This window comes from Schistocerca nitens, chromosome 9 (genome assembly GCF_023898315.1).
Source record: "Schistocerca nitens isolate TAMUIC-IGC-003100 chromosome 9, iqSchNite1.1, whole genome shotgun sequence".
Taxonomy (NCBI): domain Eukaryota; kingdom Metazoa; phylum Arthropoda; class Insecta; order Orthoptera; family Acrididae; genus Schistocerca; species Schistocerca nitens.
In genome coordinates this window covers 279,594,109-279,615,949 of record NC_064622.1, presented here as the reverse complement: position 1 = coordinate 279,615,949, position 21,841 = coordinate 279,594,109, and the positions used below count along the sequence as shown (strand labels likewise).

Sequence of the window (21,841 nt, the reverse complement as noted above, 5' to 3'; positions counted from 1 at the left end):
GTTGTTTTCTTTCCCGTGAGACCACAAAACACAGCTCGGCTTCAATTAACATTTTTCAAATGTGTCGAACAAAAATAATGAGCCAGTGTTGGCAAATATTTTGTCTTCACCACGCCAATGAGGTTTAGGTATGTTAATTGACACTAACACAGTTTTCTGTTTTCTTCATTAGCACAACAGGGCCCATAACCATTGTTGTAATGGAATAAAAGTGTTGTATCACACTTATTGTACTTATTGAGAGAGAGACTGCATACACCATTAAAGCAGTAACAGAGCAACATTATAACAACACTTTGTCCTTTTTTAAAATAATGTCAAAGATAATCCAACACATCATAAAAATGGAATGAATGGGATAAATAAAGAATTTTTTTCTCTGTCTGTTTATCTCTTAACACTTACGAAAGCTAGCAAAGTTTTGTTTGCCTTTTCCATGCGCTTGTTGACAACTCAGTGCTTCTGCTTTTTGGTGATTAGTCTCCTAAAGTTTAAATTATTTTATCTGTTAACACTTGGATATCTAAGTGTTGTATTTTCTCCAAACTAGGCAGTGATCCAAAAGGATAGGTTATGTTTGGGTGTTTGAGTTGGTGATGGTGGTGACGGTGACGGTGGTGACGGTGACGGTGGTGACGGTGACGGTGGTGACGGTGACGGTGGTGACGGTGACGGTGGTGACGGTGACGGTGGTGACGGTGACGGTGACGGTGGTGACGGTGACGGTGGTGACGGTGACGGTGGTGACGGTGACGGTGGTGACGGTGACGGTGGTGACGGTGACGGTGGTGACGGTGACGGTGGTGACGGTGACGGTGGTGACGGTGACGGTGGTGACGGTGACGGTGGTGACGGTGACGGTGACGGTGACGGTGACGGTGGTGACGGTGACGGTGACGGTGGTGACGGTGACGGTGGTGACGGTGACGGTGACGGTGGTGACGGTGACGGTGACGGTGGCGACGGTGACGGTGGCGACGGTGACGGTGGCGACGGCGACGGTGGCGACGGCGACGGTGGCGACGGCGACGGTGACGGTGGCGACGGTGACGGTGGCGACGGTGACGGTGGCGACGGTGACGGTGGCGACGGTGACGGTGGCGACGGTGATAATAGCATACTAGAGTTTTTCCTATGTCTTTAGGTTAATGGTAATAAATACTGTGATCTTATACACTCTGAACCGTACAAAAATAAATCTGTGGCAGGATGCAGAATTCATAGCAGTAGTGACAGCTGTTATCACATTGTTTTACTCACCACATAGGTAGAAAGAGCAAAGCAAGTGATTAGTTACCACCTTCTCTGAAATTTGATATACAAGAATCATTCTAAGAATAACCGATGTGGTCTGAGGAGTCATGCAGTTATCTCCCCACCCCCGCCACTATGTTGTAGATCTTTTATAACATTTTACAAGAGGATGATGCTAACACTGAGGAGGAACGGTCATTTATTGTTTATTTGTGTGATTTTAAAATGTGTGACAAAATTAATTATTCCACCAAGTGTGTAGTGTAGTATGATTTCTGAATGCGATCAAAGTCTGCTGTATCAAAATCTACATACAGGTAATCAATGCATATGGAAATGTAATGATGGAAACCTTAGTTCGAAAATGGTACATCATGTTTTATGGGGACAAAAATATATTTGTGATGAAGAATATTCAGACCAACCTTCAGTTATGACAGGTAAACTCAAATCAAGGATTGAGGAAAAACTACAACAGGCTAGATATTTCATTGTTAGTGGACTGAACTTGTGCTTTCCTGAAACTTCATGATTAGTTCTTTATCAAATACTGTTAGTGTTGATTTGGGTTATGTATGCCACATGAATTCCTCAACTTTTGACAGGTGGGGAAAAGAAAACCATGGGGGCAGCACTGGCTTTTCTCACTCAGTACAAGGATAACAAGGAATATTTGAGACACAAAGTTGAGACACAGCACTAGTCAGTGGAATGGCATCATTCATGATCCCAACAAAACCAAACAAATTCTGAGCACTAAAAGGTTAAGGCCACAGTGTTTTGGGATCAAAAGAATGTCCTACTAATAGACTTTATGCCTAGAGAAGAGACCATAAATGCAGCACCCTATTCTCAGATCCTATGTTGTACCCTTCTAAACAAATGGCATGGATTTTCGTCCAGTGGCATTGTGCTTCTTCACAATAACGCTCACCCGCATTGTGCTGTATTCGCAAAAGATTTGCTTTGGTAGCTTAAGTGGAAATTTTTGACATCTGCTTGTAGCCTGCATTTTGCTCCAGGTGATTACTATTTGTCTTTGAAATCGAAGGATTTTTTGGGTGAAAAATAGCTTGGAAATGACAATGAACTGAAAGAGCACATTAGTGTCTGAACAAACAACTTACCAGCAATGTGTACAGAATGTGTAGGAAAGATTGTAGAGTCCTGTGACAAGTATGTAAATTTGAACAGCATATACATAGAAAAATAGCTAAGGTATAATTTTTTTCTTTTGCAGATTTCAGGAATAATAGTATTACAATAATCCCACTTACAAAGTATGTTATCTATTTGATACACATAATTTACTGCTGCTGATACGCTATAGCCTTAATCAAAGCAGTATCTTAAAATTCATCGAGTGAAAATGAACATTTATCTATTAGAAAATTTTAATTTTGTATGGTCATTCCCCATTTATATGTTCTCAGAGCTTTTGGTAGTTTGTTAAATAAAACCCTTAATGTATGTGCTTTCATCTGTTGCTTTTAATTTCACTCATTGTTTTTATTTTATCTCATGTATGATAACTTCAGTTGGTTGCCCATAAAACATGAGTAATTTAAGTATGTGTAAAGAATATATTGTTAGATATTAATGCTGCACAAACACACATGATATAATTCTGTGGTCTATCCCATGTACAAGTCTTATTCCACTTTTCTTTAACAGGAATATACTTCTCAAATGAACATCAGCTGCACAGCCTCATAATTCAATGCTCTAGTTGAGAAAGGGATAAATTGTTCCCTGGTATACTATTTCTAATACTAGGCTTGTAATTATCTCTGTAAGCTGGCTAGGGAGATATAAGCTGCTACTACTGCTTTTCCACAAACAAAATGTGATCAGATTTTCATCCACCTACACACCCAGAAATTTACTGTTGCCATATTTTGTTGCTAAAATGTTAATTCATTATTTACATCGGTGTTATGAGAATCGCCTGTCTGTAATTAAGATATGGTAATATGTGTGATTGGGATGTGGTAAAGTACATTGTAAAATATATTTTCTTTCACTATACAAAAAATCAGGACTGCTTGTGGTTCATAGTCACATGTAACGGAAAACATTATTACTAACTGTCGGGATCTTGCTATTTTTCTAGCAAAAGTGCACACATTGCCACACAATGCAGACTCCTTAACAGTCACTCACATGACCATGATGATACTGATTATTTGCCTGGTTTGATGGAGGTGGGGAGGGGTGGTGAAGGATGCACAAGCAAGGTGCATGTAGCTGGATACGAGGCAGGTCTTTGGACAGATGACTCAGTAGCCGCACAACAATACTTGAAAGGAGTTTAGAGGCTAGAGTGTGTAAGAGATATAGTAAGATGGATGGGAGAAGGGGGAAGGTTAGGTGAAGAGGGAGGCAGAGGTGGGGGGGAGAGAAAGGGAGAGCAGTGGAAAAGAAGGTGGGGAGGAGGACGGGGGGAGAGAGAGAGAGAGAGAGAGAGAGAGAGAGAGAGAGAGAGAGAGAGAGAGAGAGATTGGCAGTAGCCATTCATGTGAGTAGACGGTTGGTTACTTGTCATGTCCATATAGAATGCTGTAAAGTAATTGCAGCATAGCAGATATACGAGGGCCGTTCAGAAAGTAACCTCCGGTTGATTTAAAAAAATACACCAAGTTAAATAAAAATATTTTAATATATACATCTTACAACTACATCTTTGCACTATTTTTCTACATAGTCTCCATAGCGATTGAGGCACTTATCGTATCTCTTCACAAGCTTTGAAATTCCTTCTGCATAAAAATCACCTGCTTGTGCCTGGAGCCAGCCTGTGACCGCATCTTTGAGCTCTTCGTCGTCATCAAACCGCTGTGACCCGAGCCATTTCTTCAAATGCATGAAGAGGTGATAATCACTTGGCGCCAGGTCTGGGCTGTAAGGTGGATGGTTGATAACATCCCACTTGAAGGACTCAAGAAGGGCCGTTGTTCTGCGAGCAGAGTGAGGACGGGCGTTATCGTGCAAAAAAACGATACCGGAAGTCAGCATACCACGGCGTTTGTTCTGTATAGCCCGTCGTAACTTTTTTATTGTTTCACAGTACACGTCTTGATTAATGGTCGTACCACGTTCCATGAATTCAACCAACAACACCCCTTTGGCATCCCAAAACACCGTTGCCATCAGTTTTCTGGCAGAAAAATCTTGCGAGGTTTTTCTTGGTTTGGTAGGCGAATTTGAATGTGCCCACATCTTTGATTGTTCTTTTGTCTCAGGGTTCACGTACTTAATCCAGGTTTCGTCACCGGTCACGATTCTGTTTAACAATGGTTCTCCTTCGTCCTCATAACGTGACAGAAAGTCTAATGCAGAGGCCATTCTTTGAGTTTTGTGGTGGTCGGTAAGAATTTTGGGCACCCATCGTGCACAGAACTTACGGTAACCCAATCTTGCTGTCACTATCTCGTACAAGAGAGTCTTAGAAATCTGTGGAAAACCAGTAGACAACTCCGACATTGAGAAACGTCGATTTTCACGAACTTTTGCATCAACTGTCTGAACGAGTTCGTCAGTCACCAATGATGGTCTACCACTCCTCTCTTCATCATGAACGTTTTCTCGTCCACTTTTAAATAAACGTACCCATTCATGGACAACTCCTTCACTCATAACTCTTGGTCCGTACACGGCACAAAGCTCACGATGAATAGCTGCTGCAGAATATCCTTTGGCTGTAAAAAACCTTATGACAGCACGCACTTCACATTTGGCGGGGTTTTCTATTGCAGCACACATTTCAAACTGCCACAAAAACTAAACTAGCGCAGGTACGACGTTCACTCGACCACGGCTTGATGCCGACTGACCTGTTGAGTGCGTGAACGCACAGATGGCGTCGCTACTCCCCCCACAACCCGCACTGTGACCAATCGGAGGTTACTTTCTGAACCGCCCTCGTATATAACATGGTTGCTTTAACACGTGACCCTGCCTTTTATTGGGCACGAAATGCCTGTGACTCAACTGCAGTAGGAGTTGGTGGCTGGGTGTATGGAACAGATCTTTCATCTGTGCCAACCACAGGGGAATGACCTGTGGGGTCCAGGTTGGAATGGGGATGGTCAAAGGCATTCTGTAAGTGGGATGGGTGGCAAAACATTACTTTCAATGATGTGGGTGGGATATTCCCCATTTCAGAGCAAGGCGAGAGGTAATCAAAGCACTGGTCAAAGATGTGGCTGACATTGGATAATCAGGGGATTGCAGGATGATGCCTGGTTATCAAGTTTACTTGTCGAGGAGGACATAGCACAAGAGATCTGTTTATGGATGAGCCGAATGGAATATTGTGGTCAATAAAGGCTGTAGTATGGTTATTGGTGTATTTCAACAGTTCCTGCTTTCCACTGCAAATGCATTCTCCATAGTTAGTTAGGCTGTGAGGAAGTTCATTCTTGATATGGAACAGAAGACAGCTGTCAAAGTGGAGGTACTGTTAGTGGTTAGTGTTCCCAAAACCACTTCATCAGGTCCTTCCCAATTCAGTGAACCACCTTACTAGACATCAATGTCCATCTCTTAGATGGATCCATAAATACTTCTCTTCATATCAAGCACACCAACCACCACAGTACCTCCACTTTGACAGCTGTAACCCAAACCATAACAAAATCTCTCGTGTTTATGACAATTAATCATCTACTCACATGAATGGCCATGGGGTAAACAGCAAACTTGACCACCCTCTTACCGAACAGGCTGCACACCACAGCACAGCACAAATGACTTCATCAGTTGCTTCACTATTCAGACCATTTGGATACTCCCTTTCAGCACCATTTTCTCTAACTATGCAGGTGGAACTTCTCTCTCCAGGTTATCTTACACTCTCTTAATCCACCTTGTCTAAACCTGTGCTAACCTATTTCTCCTTACCTTTACCCTTCTCTCTTGTGCCCCCACCACTTTTTCCCCATCTAGATTGTGTACTGCCTTTTCCCACTAACCCCTCCTCCCACCCCCCACCCCAACGATGTACTCTCTCTCTCTCTCTCTCTCTCTCTCTCTCTCTCTCTCTCTCTCTCTCTCTCTCATGTGTGTGTGTGTGTGTGTGTGTGTGTGTGTGTGTGTGTGTGTGTATTGTGCCTGTCTGCAACTTGACTTGTCTTCTTTACAGTAAGGAGAAATCTGTCTTCCCCTTCATTGTTGATATTTCTACTGGAGTTTCCATTGTTTGATATTTTAAAAATACCATATTTTACAATCTATGAAACACACCTTTTTGATTCAAAAAATTGCCTCCAAAATTCAGGTGCATCTTATACGAGAAATTAGAATAAAAATATCAAGTGTTTGACTTAAAACTCCCACCAGTCTTATAAAGGCCATATATTCGGTGCCACAGACCATTCACAATTGGCAGCCTAGTAAAGAAAAACCAAAATAAATTAGGAAGACTGAATGTGCCAAATAGAGGACTGAATACAAAATGGGCAAAACTAGAAAATGAGTTCAAGGACACCATCAGAATGCGGTTGCAATTAATATAAAAATTATGTAAATAGAGGCTCGTAAGCTAGTGCTGCAGTGGAACTTGATAGACTGTAAGGGTGGAGTTGATTGGTGCTACAGATTCATGAAGTGTCACGGACATAACATGCGAACGAAAACCAAAATATCTCAGAAAATGCTACAAGAGTTTGAAGAGAGAATTTTATCTTCTCATCATTTTATTATTCAACATTGAAACAAAATCAATGTGGAACTAAGCCGAATAGCAAATATGTGACATTTGATGTGCTGAGTAACTGAATGGTTGCTATGAAAGCTGCTGAAACTGTAACTACAGACTAGTGGACATGAAAAAAATGCACTACATTGTTTTCTTTTCGTGTTGTGGTGATGGTACCAAACTTAATCCAATGATCATTTTCAAGTGCAAAAAATGCCAAAACCTTCTGAAATATCATGAACTGGTGGTGTCAACGTACGTAGACAATCGTTGGCTGGATCAGGCCAGTATGAAATCATGGATTAACAGAGTGTGGGAGAGAAGCAAAGGTGCTTTTTTGAAGAAGAGTTCTCTTCATGTGCCAGATCAATTTAGTTGTTATTTGGAAAATTATGTGAAAGAGAAATTGAGACAGGGTAATATGGAGCTTGCTGTTATTCTGGGAGGACTTACTTCACAATTTCAACATCTTGATGTGTTGATAAATAAATCATTTAAAGTATATATGAAAGAAGAATGGAACAAATGGGTGATGGATAAAACCCAACATGAGCTCAAGCCAAAGGGAACTTTAAAACGACCTACAATCAAAAAAGTGTGCCAGTGGATAAATAGTCATGGTCTAGCGCGTGATAAGACTTTCGCAAAATCATTGAAGAAGTGCAGCATAAGTAGTGCTTTCGATTGTAGTGGAGACCACTTTTTATATGAAGAGGAAGAAGAAGAAGAAGAAGAAGAAGAAGAAGAAGAAGATTCAGCTGACAATTTTCAGGGATTTTAAAGGTCAGTTCGGTTTTAAAAACTAAGAACTTTTTTAGTCTGGCTTTGCAGTCTAATAATAAAAATGGTAAAACTGTAATTTAAAAAAATGCTTAAAAATGGTGTATCTTATAGACCATAAAATATGGTACACCAAAACTTTTCTACAGCTAAAATACACTTGACAAGGAAATTATTGGTGGTCATTACTGTAGCTGTCTGGTCAACCTGTAGGCTTTCTATGTAGGCAGACAGGATTTTGATTGTATGTTAAGTTGCAACAGTTCTTTTTCTTCCTTGTTGTAAAAGACATGTACAGTATGGAAAGTATTGGTCTATTCTTTTCATATGCACTTAATTTGCTGTATTAGGCGTGACAGTTTTTATGCTGCAAATCAATTAGGGTCACTTGTAGTGGCAAGTATGATAAAACTTGTGACAACATTTGCTGTCTTCTGTAGACGAGTGTGATGTATTAATAACACACAGTCGAACAAAGTGGCGAAGATGATCAAAATCAGGTTGTTCAGTCAACACAACAGCAGCAGCAAAGACACTGAGGAATGAACCCATTGATGCACAGATTTCAGCGTGCTGTAACATGATCATTGGGGACCACTGAAAAATCTCTCTGTATACCATGACAAGATACTGGTAGTTTGTTTATTCCTACCCAGTTTCAACTGACTGCTGGTGCTACTAAGTGACAAAGCTATGCAATGTTTTTGAAGTAAATTGTAGTAACACTGTTCACGTTTACGTCGCACTTCACTTAGCGTAGACCGGGACTGTGTCCTAGGCATGCCCGATGTTGACTGACTGGGCACGGCCCGTGCTGCTGGAGTTGTTGTTGTTGTTCTTGTTGTTACGCCGGCAGAGGTCGCGTCCGAATTCTCGCGTGCCCTCTGGTGGACGGGACTCTACTTGCGGCAACTACCGCCCGTGGCGCGCCGTGCCAATGTGCGCCTCCCGCGATCTTTCTGGTGGCTACTACACTCCTCCTCCTTCGGGGGGTGAAGCCACTGTGATCCACTGCGTCGGAAGGTGGAGCGTCGGGCAGGAGCGATGACCTCCACATCCATTGGATGGCCGGAGTCGAGGGGATCTGCCAACCCTCGAGCTGGAACCTTCGAATACGGCTGGAAGTGACCCACACGAAGAGGCCCCCGTCGTCCCACAACCGGAGCTCGGGACAGAACGGGTGACAAGCTGTCGAACTCCGGATCCCGTTCCACCTCGGGAGGGGCAAGACCCAGTGGTGGGGATGAAGGGGAAGGGACAACCACAGGTGAACTAGCCCCCTGAGAAACCGAACCTGCGAGGGGGGCCGGCTCTCGCTGGGGCATCTCGAATGATGGCGATGCCGGCACTGGAGCTACTGGAGGCTGCCAAGGTTGAGAACCATCGCAGTGCGGCAGAGTCACAGCGGGGAGAGGAGGTAATGTCCCCTGTGAAACCCATACAGGTGCCGGCAATGGGGAAGCCGGTGTCCGAGAGGTCGGAGGGTGGGTGCCCGAACGTGGACGTAGCTGATTTTGGTGACGACGTACCACCCGATCCCCCGCCTGCAAGGTATAGAGCCGGCGGCCATTTCGGCGCAGGACCACCGCCGGTATCCAACATGGATTGCGACCAAACCCACGGGCCCAGACCGACATACCCAGTGGAAAGCCAGGTACTTCGTTTTGTGAAGACTGGCGAGGACCAGGCCGGAGGAGGTGCAGCAGAGTCCTAGGTTGACGCCCATGGAGGAGCTCTGCGGGGCTGCGGTCGCCCATTGGTGTGGTCCGGTATGCCGTCAAGAAAAACGTCAAGGCTTCCTCTGCAGGAAATTCGTGCACATACTTTTTCATCTGCGTCTTAAATGTGCGCACCATGCGCTCGGCTTCCCTATTCGATTGTGGATGGAAGGGGGGAGAGCAAACGTGCCAAATACCGAAGCGCCTACAAAAATCCTGGAAGGTCTGCAAAATAAACTGCGGTCCATTGTCTGAGACCTGGGTGATTGGCAGACCTTCCACAGAAAAGATTTTTGCTAGTGCCTGGATTGCAACTTCTGAAGTGGTTGAGGAGCAGCGAACCACATATGGGAATCGGGAATAAGCATCAATGACAATGAGCCAAAAGCCATTGAGAAACGGGCCCGCAAAATCGATGTGAACACGTTCCCATGCTTGTGTTGCCGGCGGCCATGAAGAGAACGCTGCCGTGGGAGATGCTTGTTGGCTCGCACACTGGGAACAGGCGGCCACCAAGTGCTCAATTTCTCTGTCAATACCGGGCCAGTACACATGTCTGCGAGCCAAGGTTTTAGTACGGGAAACACCCCAGTGCCCCGCATGTAATAACGTGAGGACCTCCCTTCGTAAACCTGCAGGAACAAACACGCGAGGAGCTGTATCATCGGTAGCCAGAAGGAGAACTCCTTCCAAGACCGAGAGGCAGTCTCGTAGAAGAAAATAATTACGAAGAGGGTCCGAGGCCCGGCCTGAAGGGCGGGAGGACCACCCCTGCTGAATGAGGCGAACTACTTGCCAGAGAACCGGGTCAGCCGCCGTTTCCCTGGCGACTCGAGAACTAGTGATCGGAAAGCCATCAACTACTAGGCGGGATGCCACATCCAAATGAAAACACATAATCTCCTCTTGATCGAACGTAGGATCCGAGCCCACCGGAAGACGGGAAAGAGCGTCGCCGTTGGCATGCTGTCCTGTAGGGCGAAAATGAATGTCATAATGGTACTTAGAGAGGAACAAGGCCCAGCGCTGTAGTCTGTGGGCCGCCCTATCTGGAATCTGAGAGGTGGGGCCAAATAACGATATTAACGGCTTATGGTCAGTGATTAACTGAAACTTCGTGCCGTACAAGAAAGGGTGAAACTTGGTAACAGCGTAGACAATGGCCAAAGCCTCTTTTTCCACCTGGGAGTAATGGGCCTGCGCGGGACTAAGCGTTTTAGACGCAAACGCCAGTGGTTGCTCGGAACTGTCTGCGTTGCGATGGGCCAGGACCGCCCCCACCCCATACTGCGAAGCATCTGTAGCCAGGACCAACAGCTTACGGGGATCAAAAGTAGCCAAACAAGGGGCTGAAGTGAGGAGGCCCTTCAACGAGGTGAACGCTCGCTCGCATGCAGGCGACCAATCAAAAGGAACACCCTTGTGCAGAAGGCAGTACAGGGGGTGGGCTATAGTGGAAGCCCTGGGAATGAACCAGTGGTAATAGGCTATCTTGCCTAAAAAGGCTTGTAACTCTTTCAGCGAAGTGGGCCGAGGAAGGTTGACAATACCTTGGACCAAACTTCCTAGTGGCTGTATGCCATGCCGAGATATGGTGTAGCCCACATACTCAATGGACGGTTGGAAGAAGGTTGACTTACGCAGGTTGCAACGCAAGCCCACAGACCTGAATTTGAGAAAGAGGGTACGAAGGTTGTGCAAGTGTTCCTTCGTGCTGCGGCCTGTGACAATTATGTCATCCAGGTAATTAATACAATGAGGGATTGTCGACGTGACATGCTCAAGATAACGCTGGAATATCGCCGGGGCACTGGATATTCCAAAAGCCAACCGCTGGTATTGGTAAAGGCCAAACGGGGTGTTGACGACCGCCAGCCGTTTGGAGTCCTCATCAAGAGGTATCTGATGATAAGCCTCCGACAGATCGATTTTCGAAAAATATTGGCCACCCGCCACGGCGGAGAACAATTCATCAGCACGAGGCAAAGGATAGGTGTCCACCACCAATTGGGAAGTAATGGTGGCCTTGAAATCGCCACAAAGACTTAAGTTTCCTGAGGGCTTCTTGACAATAACGAGGGGCGAAGCCCACTCACTGGAAGAAACGGGAAGAACGACCCCTAGGGCTGTCAGCCGGTCTAGCTCTTCCTTTACCTGAGGGCGGAGAGCCAAGGGGATCTGTCTCGCGCGTAGAAAACGCGGGCGAGCCGACGCCTTCAACGTTAAGTGAGCTTCAAAATCGGAAACACGCCCCAGGCCCTCCTCAAAAATATCTGGAAAGTCTGAGATCAAAGATTCCAATGAGTGATAGGGAACGTCTTCGGAGACCAACTGTATGGTGTCAGCAATAGAAAAACCGAAAGCCTGAAAGGCATCCAGGCCAAAAAGGTTAGCGGAGCTCGCATCACTGACAACAATAAAAGTAATAGGCCGAGTGACTGATTTGTAAGTCACGTCGGCAGTGAATTGACCCAGTAGGGGAATGAACTGTTTACCATAACCGCGTAGACGCCGGTAAACTGGCGCCAACGGGGGCGATCCAAGGTCGGAATAAGTTTGTGCATTCAACAACGAAACTGCCGCCCCTGTATCTACTTGCAGTTGTAACCGGCGCGACCGAACCGACACCTCAATAAAGAGTTTGTGGGCCGATGCGTCGGGAGCCTGGCCCGATGAAACTTCCTGAATGTCAACGTCCATGTCCTCTGTACTTGCTTCCTTCAATGCCTTTGAGGCTGAGCGGCAAACTTTAGCAATGTGACCTTTTTTATTACATTTGCGACAAACGGCGCAACGCTGGGGGCACTCTGACCGATCGTGATGTATATAGCACGACGCACAGGACGGCAACAAGGGCCGGCGGCCGGAATTCTGCTTACGCGCCGTGCGGGAGCGGCCGTAACGGCCGGATTGTACCGCTCGCACGTCGTCCACCCCGGACACAGTGGACGCGGCCGCGCCACCCTGAACCTCCGCGACGTCGCACCACGCTTCCAGCTGTTGACCTGCCGCGTGAGAGACTTCATACGATTGAGCAATGGACAGAACTTCCTCGAGGGAAGGGTCTTCTAACTGCAGGGCCCGTTGCCGGACCTCCCTATCAGGGGCCGAACGAACAATGACGTCGCGTACCATAACGTGGGCATACGACTCTCGCGACTGCTCCGTGACAAAATGACACTTGCGACTAAGACCGTGCAGGGTAGCGGCCCACGCCCGGTAAGACTGATGGGGCTGTTTCTTGCATTGATAGAACTCGACCCTAGCCGCCACAACATGCGTGCGGCAGCGATAATAGGAAGACAGCAACGAACACAATGCGTCAAAAGTCAAGGACGAGGGTTCCTGCAACGGCGCTAGCTGCCGCAAAACTTGATACAGCGAGGGAGATATCCAAGACAAGAAGAGAGCACGACACACCTCCGCCTCGGCAACATGAAACGCCTGGAAATGCTGCCGAAGGCGATGTTCATATGCGTCCCAATCCTCCGTCGTCTCGTCATACGGGGGAAAGGGAGGAGGGAACTGCGCCGGAGCAGACGGCGTGGAGAGCAACACCGGAAGCACTTGTTTCATGGTGGCCATGAGTTCCGTCTGCTGCGCAACCAAAACTCGCACCAAATCCTCCATGTCGTGGAGAAACTGCGAAACCGGAAAACGACGCAACACGCGAAAGAACGACCCTACTCGTCGCCAATTGTGTAGTAACACTGTTCACGTTTACGTCGCACTTCACTTAGCGTAGACCGGGACTGTGTCCTAGGCATGCCTGATGTTGACTGACTGGGCACGGCCCGTGCTGCTGGAGTTGTTGTTGTTGTTGTTCTTGTTGTTACGCCGGCAGAGGTCGCGTCCGAATTCTTGCGTGCCCTCTGGTGGACGGGACTCTACTTGCGGCAACTACCGCCCGTGACGCGCCGTGCCAATGTGCGCCTCCCGCGATCTTTCTGGTGGCTACTACATAAATACTACATTTGAAGTAGAGGCATCAGTGCCTTTAACCAGTTATGGCTTGAAGACACTGATACCTCTGCCTTGAACGTTATATTTACTTTGCAGACTTGTTGTGTTGTTTATCAGTTGTGTACAAAGCCCAGGCCTAGTTACTACAGTGTTTTTTGTAGAAGTACTCTGTATATTTTCCCCATCCAAATTCAAATACATTAAGCTCCCGAGTATTACCTATTCAATGTGTGACTAAATCATTTCGTAAATTTGATGTGTGATGATGTAGTGGTCAGATGCATTGCTGAACTACTCCATTCATTAAGACGATTTGAATATTCCCTCTTCAGTTGTGGCAGATCAGTTATTCAATTATCTGTGGTGCCTGTGTTGATTTAGTTGATTTGTCTTACACTCTATGAAATCCTTTAATAATATTAGTTACCCATCTCAAACATAATTTGCCGAACTAGTATGGCAAGGGAGAAAGAACTTGTCACATGCTCGATGCAGAATAAGATGATAAGATACAAGTAAGACATCCCAAATTAAACACACACACACACACACACACACACACACACTGTAAAGCGCACTTGTTCAACCATATACTGTGAACAACATACGGTGGACTAGAAGAATCTTTAACATTGATGAATCATAGCCAAACACAGCACTTTGCTCATACATAAATTTCAAGAACGTTGTTGCCGAAATTGTTAAATGATTGTAAGATGTGGATAACACACACTCCTGCAAACAGTCTTGTGAAATTAACTGATGAATGATACATTAGAGATAGTGAACTGATAATAAAAAAAGGAGCTGGGTCAAAAGAAGAAGAACGAGAATAGCAAATAAATCACAATGTAGTCAATACACCCATAGGAGAAACAATTTTTACTCACTTTGTCAGCTGAATAGCTGCATAAAAAATAAACAGTAACATTGATGTCAAAACTGGTGACCTATTAGCAGACATGGACTTAGTCTGGCACTGAGGCACATATGTCTCCCTTTCCCCCATTCCATCTCTCTCTACTCCTCCTCCTCCTCCTCCTCCTCCTCCTCAGGTGTACCTTTCTCGTCAGTATTTATCATACAAAATTACAGAAAATGGATAAACATAATGGAAAAAGTGTTGCTTTAGCATTAAAATTTCTCATTACTTTATTGCCAATTTTTTGTATGAGGGAATTGTGCCGTTGTAGAATTATTAATAATATTTTGTTTTGGTTTAAGTCACATTCATAAACTGGAGCAATATTTATGTGCAGGATTTGGTTCTACATTCATCATGGGCTAATTTGTCACACATGAATATTTTTAAGTTCATAAGATGCAGGATTGTGTTGTTTTGTTTTGTAGCAGAAGGAGACTGGGAAGAAGACCATGAGAAACTGGCAGAACTGGCTGAACAGTCTAGACTCGCTATTCATGGAAGTGAGGGTGCAGCAACAGGGCCTATATCGTCGACACCTCGACACAACCAGCCCCTGTCTCGCACACAATCGCTTCCTCATTCTGATTCCTCAGAAGACTTTGATCTTGAGGCTAGAGTTGCCCATCTTATGCTTGAAGAGGAAGATGAAGGTGATCTAGGAACAGATGATGTTGTCCTAGAGAATGGAGACCTAGATGCACCAGAATCTCATCAACACAATAATCATTTAGAGGTGAATATTAGATCTAAACTTCTGTTTGTATCCTGAGCAGTTCTTGCTATGTACAAAGATAGATGGCGAGTCAAAATGAAGTTCTGCCAGTAATGTAAAGTCCAGATGAATTCTTTGTGTATCTGCTTGTTCTTTGATGCCAAAGTTTGCTTGTAAGTATTTTAGTTATTATTAAATTGACACTAGAAAGTCCTGGGTGAATTGCAAACAATGGGAGGAGAAAAGATAATTACTTGCCACATACTTCAAGCATGAGCAATGTACAGACACGAAACCAAAATTTATCTTGTTATGAATATAAAGAGAGAAATAGGGCTGATGAGGGATAGGAAAAAGATAATGCTAGGGTGGAACAAGTAGCTTGGTGCAGGGGCTGTATTGCTATAATTGTCCTGCCAGGAACACAGAAAGTAGGAAGTACTAGGGGATTGAGGAAAGGGTGCAGAGTAGTTGTAAGAGACTGAAAATCGGGAAGAGTTTCGTAGTGGAAAGTTGATAGGAGTGAGAGAAGAAACCAGGCATGAGAGGCTCATTCAGGATAAAGGAAATGGGACTGAGTAAACAGTAAAAGGGAAAGGAGGATGGAAAGAGGGTAAGTGAAGAACAGGGGTATTGTAGAAGCAAATAAATGTTCTAGGAGCCGGCCGCAGTGACCGAGCGGTTCTAGGCAGTTCATTCTGGAACTGCGCGACCGCTATGGTCACAGGTTCGAATCCTGCCTCGGGCATGGATGTGTGTGATGCCCTTAGGTTAGTTAGATTTAAGTAGTTCTAAATTCTAGGGGACTGATGACCTCAGATGTTAAGTCCCATAGGGCTCAGAGCCATTTGAACCGTGTTCTAGGGAGAAATTTCCCCCGCACAGTTCAGTGTGACAAATCCAGATTGTGTGGTTTGGAGGCACCCAGTAAAGTTAGCCATGTTATGTTCTGCAGGACTGTAAGTGTCATAGTTGCCCACAGTGAGTGAGTGGGTTGTTCATTAGTGATCTTAGACCAGCAAAAATTTTAATCCTTTCCATGATTTCACTGTTCTTAGAAACAGTTGTCCATATTTTTCCATATTATTATCCAACAGTATTGACATAATTTTTAATTAAAATTGTACCCTCAAATGTGATCCTCAAATGTGATCAAGGGAATGTGTAGATGTTTCATCTCATTTTCCAATGTGTAGTATATAACTAACAGTTTGTGTTGCACACTATAGTAAGTTGTCATTAAGTCTTCATGTCTCATTTGTGTGATATAGTGTACCATCAATAAATTTATTTGGTGTAAGTAAATGAATCAAAACTAAGACATTGGAGTCAATAACAGCTAACAGATATGAAAATTTTGGAGAGCATAAGAAGTAATAATGTGATTTATCATTCAATCAAGTGAGCTCATTTCTTTAACAAGTAGCAACAGTAAGTTTCTCCAGTGAGCCACGAATTATTTATTTTATTATAAAACCAGTCACGGTCCACAGGTGTTTATTAAGCAGGTTATTAATTTCAGTAATCAGTGACCATCTTTACTGAGTAAATGCAATATATTACACAGTTCATAACATTGGTACCATCAAAATGCAGTGGCATGAACTGTGTAGTATATTGCATTTATCCTGGGCTGAATATGGTCATCACAAACTGGAATTTTTAGCCTGATTAATAGACATTTGTGGTCCATGACTGGATTTGTAAAAAAAAATAAGTCAGTTCTTTAACTTATTTTTTTTTTTTTAACTTGCGTATGATACACCAAAAATTTATTTCATTGGTAATCTGTCTGGAGACGAAATATTATTAACCTTTGTCTTGAAAAGCCAAGATGTTCCATAAAAATAAATTTATGTAGTAACCAAAACAGTCAGTTAATATTGACCATTAGTTATTTTGTTTTGTTTTCACAGAATGTTGCAAACTTTCCTAAAGTTGCAGACTTGGGTGCTTTCAATAATATGTCTCCATCAAGTTTCTCCATGTGGGGTGTTGGAAAGTTGGATGGTCTCACATTTCAAACAGCTACCACCACTGTTTCCCCAAAACCACTGCCAGGGGGGAAGGTAAGTAAGTTTGAAAATTCAAAATCGGAGTGAAACATAGACAATGGACTGAGCAAAGACAATCAATCACCATACAGTGGATCCATTGACAGGCACATAAACAATAACTTGAACATAATGTCTTAGCTGAGGAACTTGCATTTTTCTTCCTATCACACAGTTATTGTGCCTGGAAGCTCAATCCCAAATGTTGTTCTAATTTGGGCTGCGGACACGACGACAAGATTGCAGTGTTAAAAATAGTTAAAAACCAATCAAAAGCCAAGATTGCACAATATATTTTTTATTTAAGACAGCAGGTTTCAAAAGTCTTTGCTGTCATCTTCAGGTCTTAAACATTTTTTTGTAGTCAAACTCGTTCATTGTACACTGACCTCATGCACAAGATGTCAAGTGGATAAAACTCAGCATATTATAAACATTTGTCATCGCTAAAATATTTACAAGCACACAGCATCTTGTCCAAAAGCCCATGTCTTTATACATATTGCTGACAGATGCCTGTTACACGATACAAATATGTACACAATAGGACATCTGTTTACATATGCTGGACACGCATAAGGGGCATTCAAAAAGAAACAAACTGGAGGCATAATTACAGAAACCAGTACCTGTATTTTAGAAATATTGACCCTGGCTGTTGATACACTTGTTCCACTGTGATACAAGGCAGTGAATGGCTGTCTCATGAAATTCCCGGGGCTGTGATGTTAACCAGTTCTGCTTGCACAGTTGGACATTGTCGACCGAGGTAAATCATTTGCCCCTCACAGTCTTTTTAAGAGGACCAAAAATGGTGTAATCACAAGACAAAAGGTCCGGACTGTGTGGAGGGTGGCCGGGAACCTCCCATTTGAATTTCTACAGGAGTCCCACGACTGTGTTGGCCATATGAGGCTTTGCGTTGTCGTGGAGCAGAATGACCTCAGGAGTGAGATTGCATGGTCGTTTTGATTTGATCACTTGGCGAAGGGTGGTCAGAGTTTGCAGGTAACGCTGGACATTCATTGTTGTCCCATGCTGCAGGAAGTGAATCGGAAGAGAGCCATCTTTGTCAAAGAAGAACGTCAACATAACCTTTCCTGCACTTTTGTGGATGGCCTTGGCTATTTTGGTGGTGGTGACCCTGGCTGCTTCCTCTGGAGACTTTGTTGTTTTAATTCCGGTTCGAAGTGACGACACCATGACTCATCTCCAGCCACCATCGTGCCAGGAATGCATTCCCTTCCCGAGCATAACACTGCAGATGAGTAAGACAGCGGGCCATTCAACATGCTTCCTGGTGTGCTTGAAGACTGTGGGGCACCCATTGGGCACACACTTTATGCATGTGCAATTGTACCTTTATGAGGGTGTAAACACTTCTGACGCTCAATCTGACCACATCGGCTGTGGCTTTCACTGTCACTCGGCAGTCCTGGGTACTGAGTGCATTCATCAGCTGGATGATATCATCGGCTAATGACATCCGTCCTTCCCTGAAGTGCTTGTGCCACGCCTTGCCCCTTGCAAGGGATGTGTAGTGTTTGCTGTACACTTATGACATTAATCGATGAATGTCTATTCCTCCTACTCCTTCCGCTATCAGAAAATGAACACCACCTCTTTGCTCTGCCTTCTAGCGGTGGGCTGTGAACTTCCACCCTCTGGTCGGAACCACACCTTGTTACACACGCCACGATATTACCCTCCTGTCACTGGTTTTCGATTTCCAGATCCTACTTGTTTCTTTTTGAATGCTCTTTATACTAAAAAGTGAAAATCCACTTTCAAAACAAGGCGCTGAGTTTTATCCATTTGGCATCTTGTGCATGAGGTCAGCGTAAAATGAACATGTTTCACTACAAAAAATGTTTAAGACCTGAAGATGACAGCTAAGACTGTTGAAACCAGTTGCCTTGTATTAAAAATATTTTATGCGATCTCGGCTTACTAATGGTTTTTAACAATTACAACAGTTCGCCCTTCATACCCTCATAATGAGAAAATTCAATTAGATTGCAGTGTGTTTACATGTCCTCTGAAAAATGCAAGTTTGTAAGCTGAACTACTGCTTAAAAGTTTTTGTCCCTAGCAACAGCTCAACATATCTGCAACATGCTGTAAGATTATTTTTACTGATACCAATCTTTAAATATTAGATTAAGTGTAGTTATATGTACTTCTGCAAGTATATATAGCAGATCGGTAAAAAGCACTATCACGTATGAAAATGTATTTCAAATTCACATGAAATTATCTTTTCTCCTCCTCCTCCTCCTCCTCCTCTCCCTCTCCCTCTCCCTCTCCCTCTCCCTCTCCCTCTCCCTCTCCCTCTCCCTCTCCCTCTCCCTCTCCCTCTCCCTCTCCCTCTCCCTCTCCCTCCTCTCTCTCTCTCTCTCTCTCTCTCTCTCTCTCTCTCTCTCTCTCTCTCTGTGCCACTTCTGCAACTAGCGAAGTGGCCCATTGGTAAGGCACTGAGCTTAACATTTTAGAGGAATGGGATTCAAATCCACATCTGCAAAATTGCTTGAGACAAATAGGGATAATTCCTGTGAAAAGGACATGGAATTTCCGTATTTTAAACCTTAATTTTCCTTCTTTTTTCCCTTGCTTCCTTTTCCCTTGCTTCCTTTTCCCTGTGATAGCTTTCCCATAAGTCTCATGAAACAATATTAAGAAGCTGAATACTGCAGTGATATTACTCACTTGCTACTGAATTTCTATTTTTGCTCTGTATTTATTATTATTATTGTTATCATCATGTTTTGGATTATTATTATTATTTTTTTTTTATTTTTTTTATTTTTTTTCCCCTCTTTCCAAGATTCCGTACTTTTCCAAATGTGGGCTGGCAGTAACAGCGTTTCTCCTCTTTCATTCACTATTATGCAAGCTTACTTCTATTCAACTGCCGCAAATTAAATCAGGAGTAACATCCATATTATTATACGACTAAAATGTTCACCCAGCCCCCATTGCAAATTACCTGTCAGAGAGCTTCCAGGGACAACAGAAAATTGATTTTTAGTGTTTCATTCAAATATAGACCAAAATCAAAAATCTGAATTGCTGTCATCATCTGCTCATTAAGACATATAATCTTATGTTAAATGTTTAACATTGTGAGTCAAATATTAAAGTTACAAATTATTTTTATGTCTTATGGCAGTGCAACTCACAGCGCACAAATTACCCAGAGTATATTCATTCATGGTACTGTGATTGAAGATCCAGGGAATATAAAAGATCTCTGGAGAGAACATTTTAAGAAACTCTTAAACGCTGAGGAGCAGGTACACGAGGAAACAACAAATAATCGAGATTTTGAGAGAAGTTGGGAAGCAGAATTAGGACAAATTACATGGGAAGAAATGGAAATAGCTGTAAAGAACATGAATGGGGGGGAAAGCCCCAGGACCTGATGAAGTATCAGTGGACATGATAAGAGCAGCAGGTCCAGTGGGAATACAGGGGCTGTATAGAGAAACTATCAAGGGTGTGGAGAAATAGTACAATACCTGATGATTGGAGAAGAGGAGACATCATTCCCATCTTCAAAAAAGGCAGTAAAAGACTTGGTAAAAACTACAGAGGAATAACCATTAAGAATCATACTGCCAAGATTTTTGAAAGAATTTTACTAAATTGAATAAGTGAAAAGATAGAAAAGGAGCTTAGTGGAGAACAGCATGGGTTTAGGAACTGATATTTTCTGTCTGTCAACTGATGGAAAAAAGTTGGTAGTATAACAAAAGGGTGATAATGGTTTTTATAGACTTAGAGAAGTCATATCACTCAGTTAACAGGGAAAGATTTCGGGAAGAAAAGAAGAAGATAGATATAGAAGATGGATACATTGATGTAATAAAGACATTGCACATAGGACACAATTGCAGAATTAGAACACCAATGAGGAACTCTTAATACTTCGTAATAAGACAAGGAAATGATAAGGCAGTTAAAGATATGGTAAAAGAAAAAGACAAAAAGATGATTTTTGCAGATGATATGATAATATGGGGCGATAAGGAGGTAGATGTAGAGTTACAACGTGATGCATGGAAGGAAATAATGAAAAGGTGTGGATTAAAAATAAATAAAGATAAGAGTGAATTAATGGTATTGGAAGAGACAAAGGGATCAACAGAAATATTGCTTTGAATGGATAACCCCTGAAAGTGGTTGACAGTGTCACTAATGTAGGAGTGAAATATCTGGTGATGGAAGAATAACCAACGAAATTAATAGGAGGTTACAGAAGGGAGGCAATTTCTTCCAAACAATAAAACACCTGATTTTGAATAAGGAAGCTCCAGAAAAAGCAAAACTACTTATGTATAAGAGTTATTACTTCGCTATTGTCACCTATGGAGGAGAAACATGGACAATGACAAAAAGGGACTGGAGCATATTCCAAGCAGGAGAAATGAAATTTCTCAGAGCAGTTAATGGAAAAACAAGAATGGGCAGAGTAATGAATTTAGATATTAGAAAGGACCTTAAACAAGAAAGTATGAGGTAAGAAATTGGAAAAAAAGAGATTAAGATGGTACGGGCATGTTAAGAGGATACGTGGGCAGAGACTCCCCAAAATTATGGAAGAACTAAAGATGTATGGAAAAAGACCTAGAGGATGCCTAAGAACACGGTGGTAAACGGAAGTGAGAATATCTGTGGAAAGGAGAAGGGTGATCTGGTAGCAAGTGAAGGAAGAAAAGTGTTGGGAGGACTGAGCCA

The 21,841-nt window shown here is 43.4% G+C and overlaps 1 protein-coding gene across 1 annotated transcript in view; it reads left to right on the top strand.

Moving 5' to 3' along the window:
- Positions 1-21,841, top strand: part of LOC126203694 (protein PAT1 homolog 1) — a 117,845-nt gene that overhangs the window by 20,999 nt on the left and 75,005 nt on the right. The window contains exons 3-4 of the mRNA XM_049938065.1: positions 14,764-15,071; positions 16,967-17,119. Coding sequence (XP_049794022.1) covers positions 14,764-15,071; positions 16,967-17,119 — 461 coding nt within the window. The remainder of the gene's footprint in view (positions 1-14,763; positions 15,072-16,966; positions 17,120-21,841) is intronic.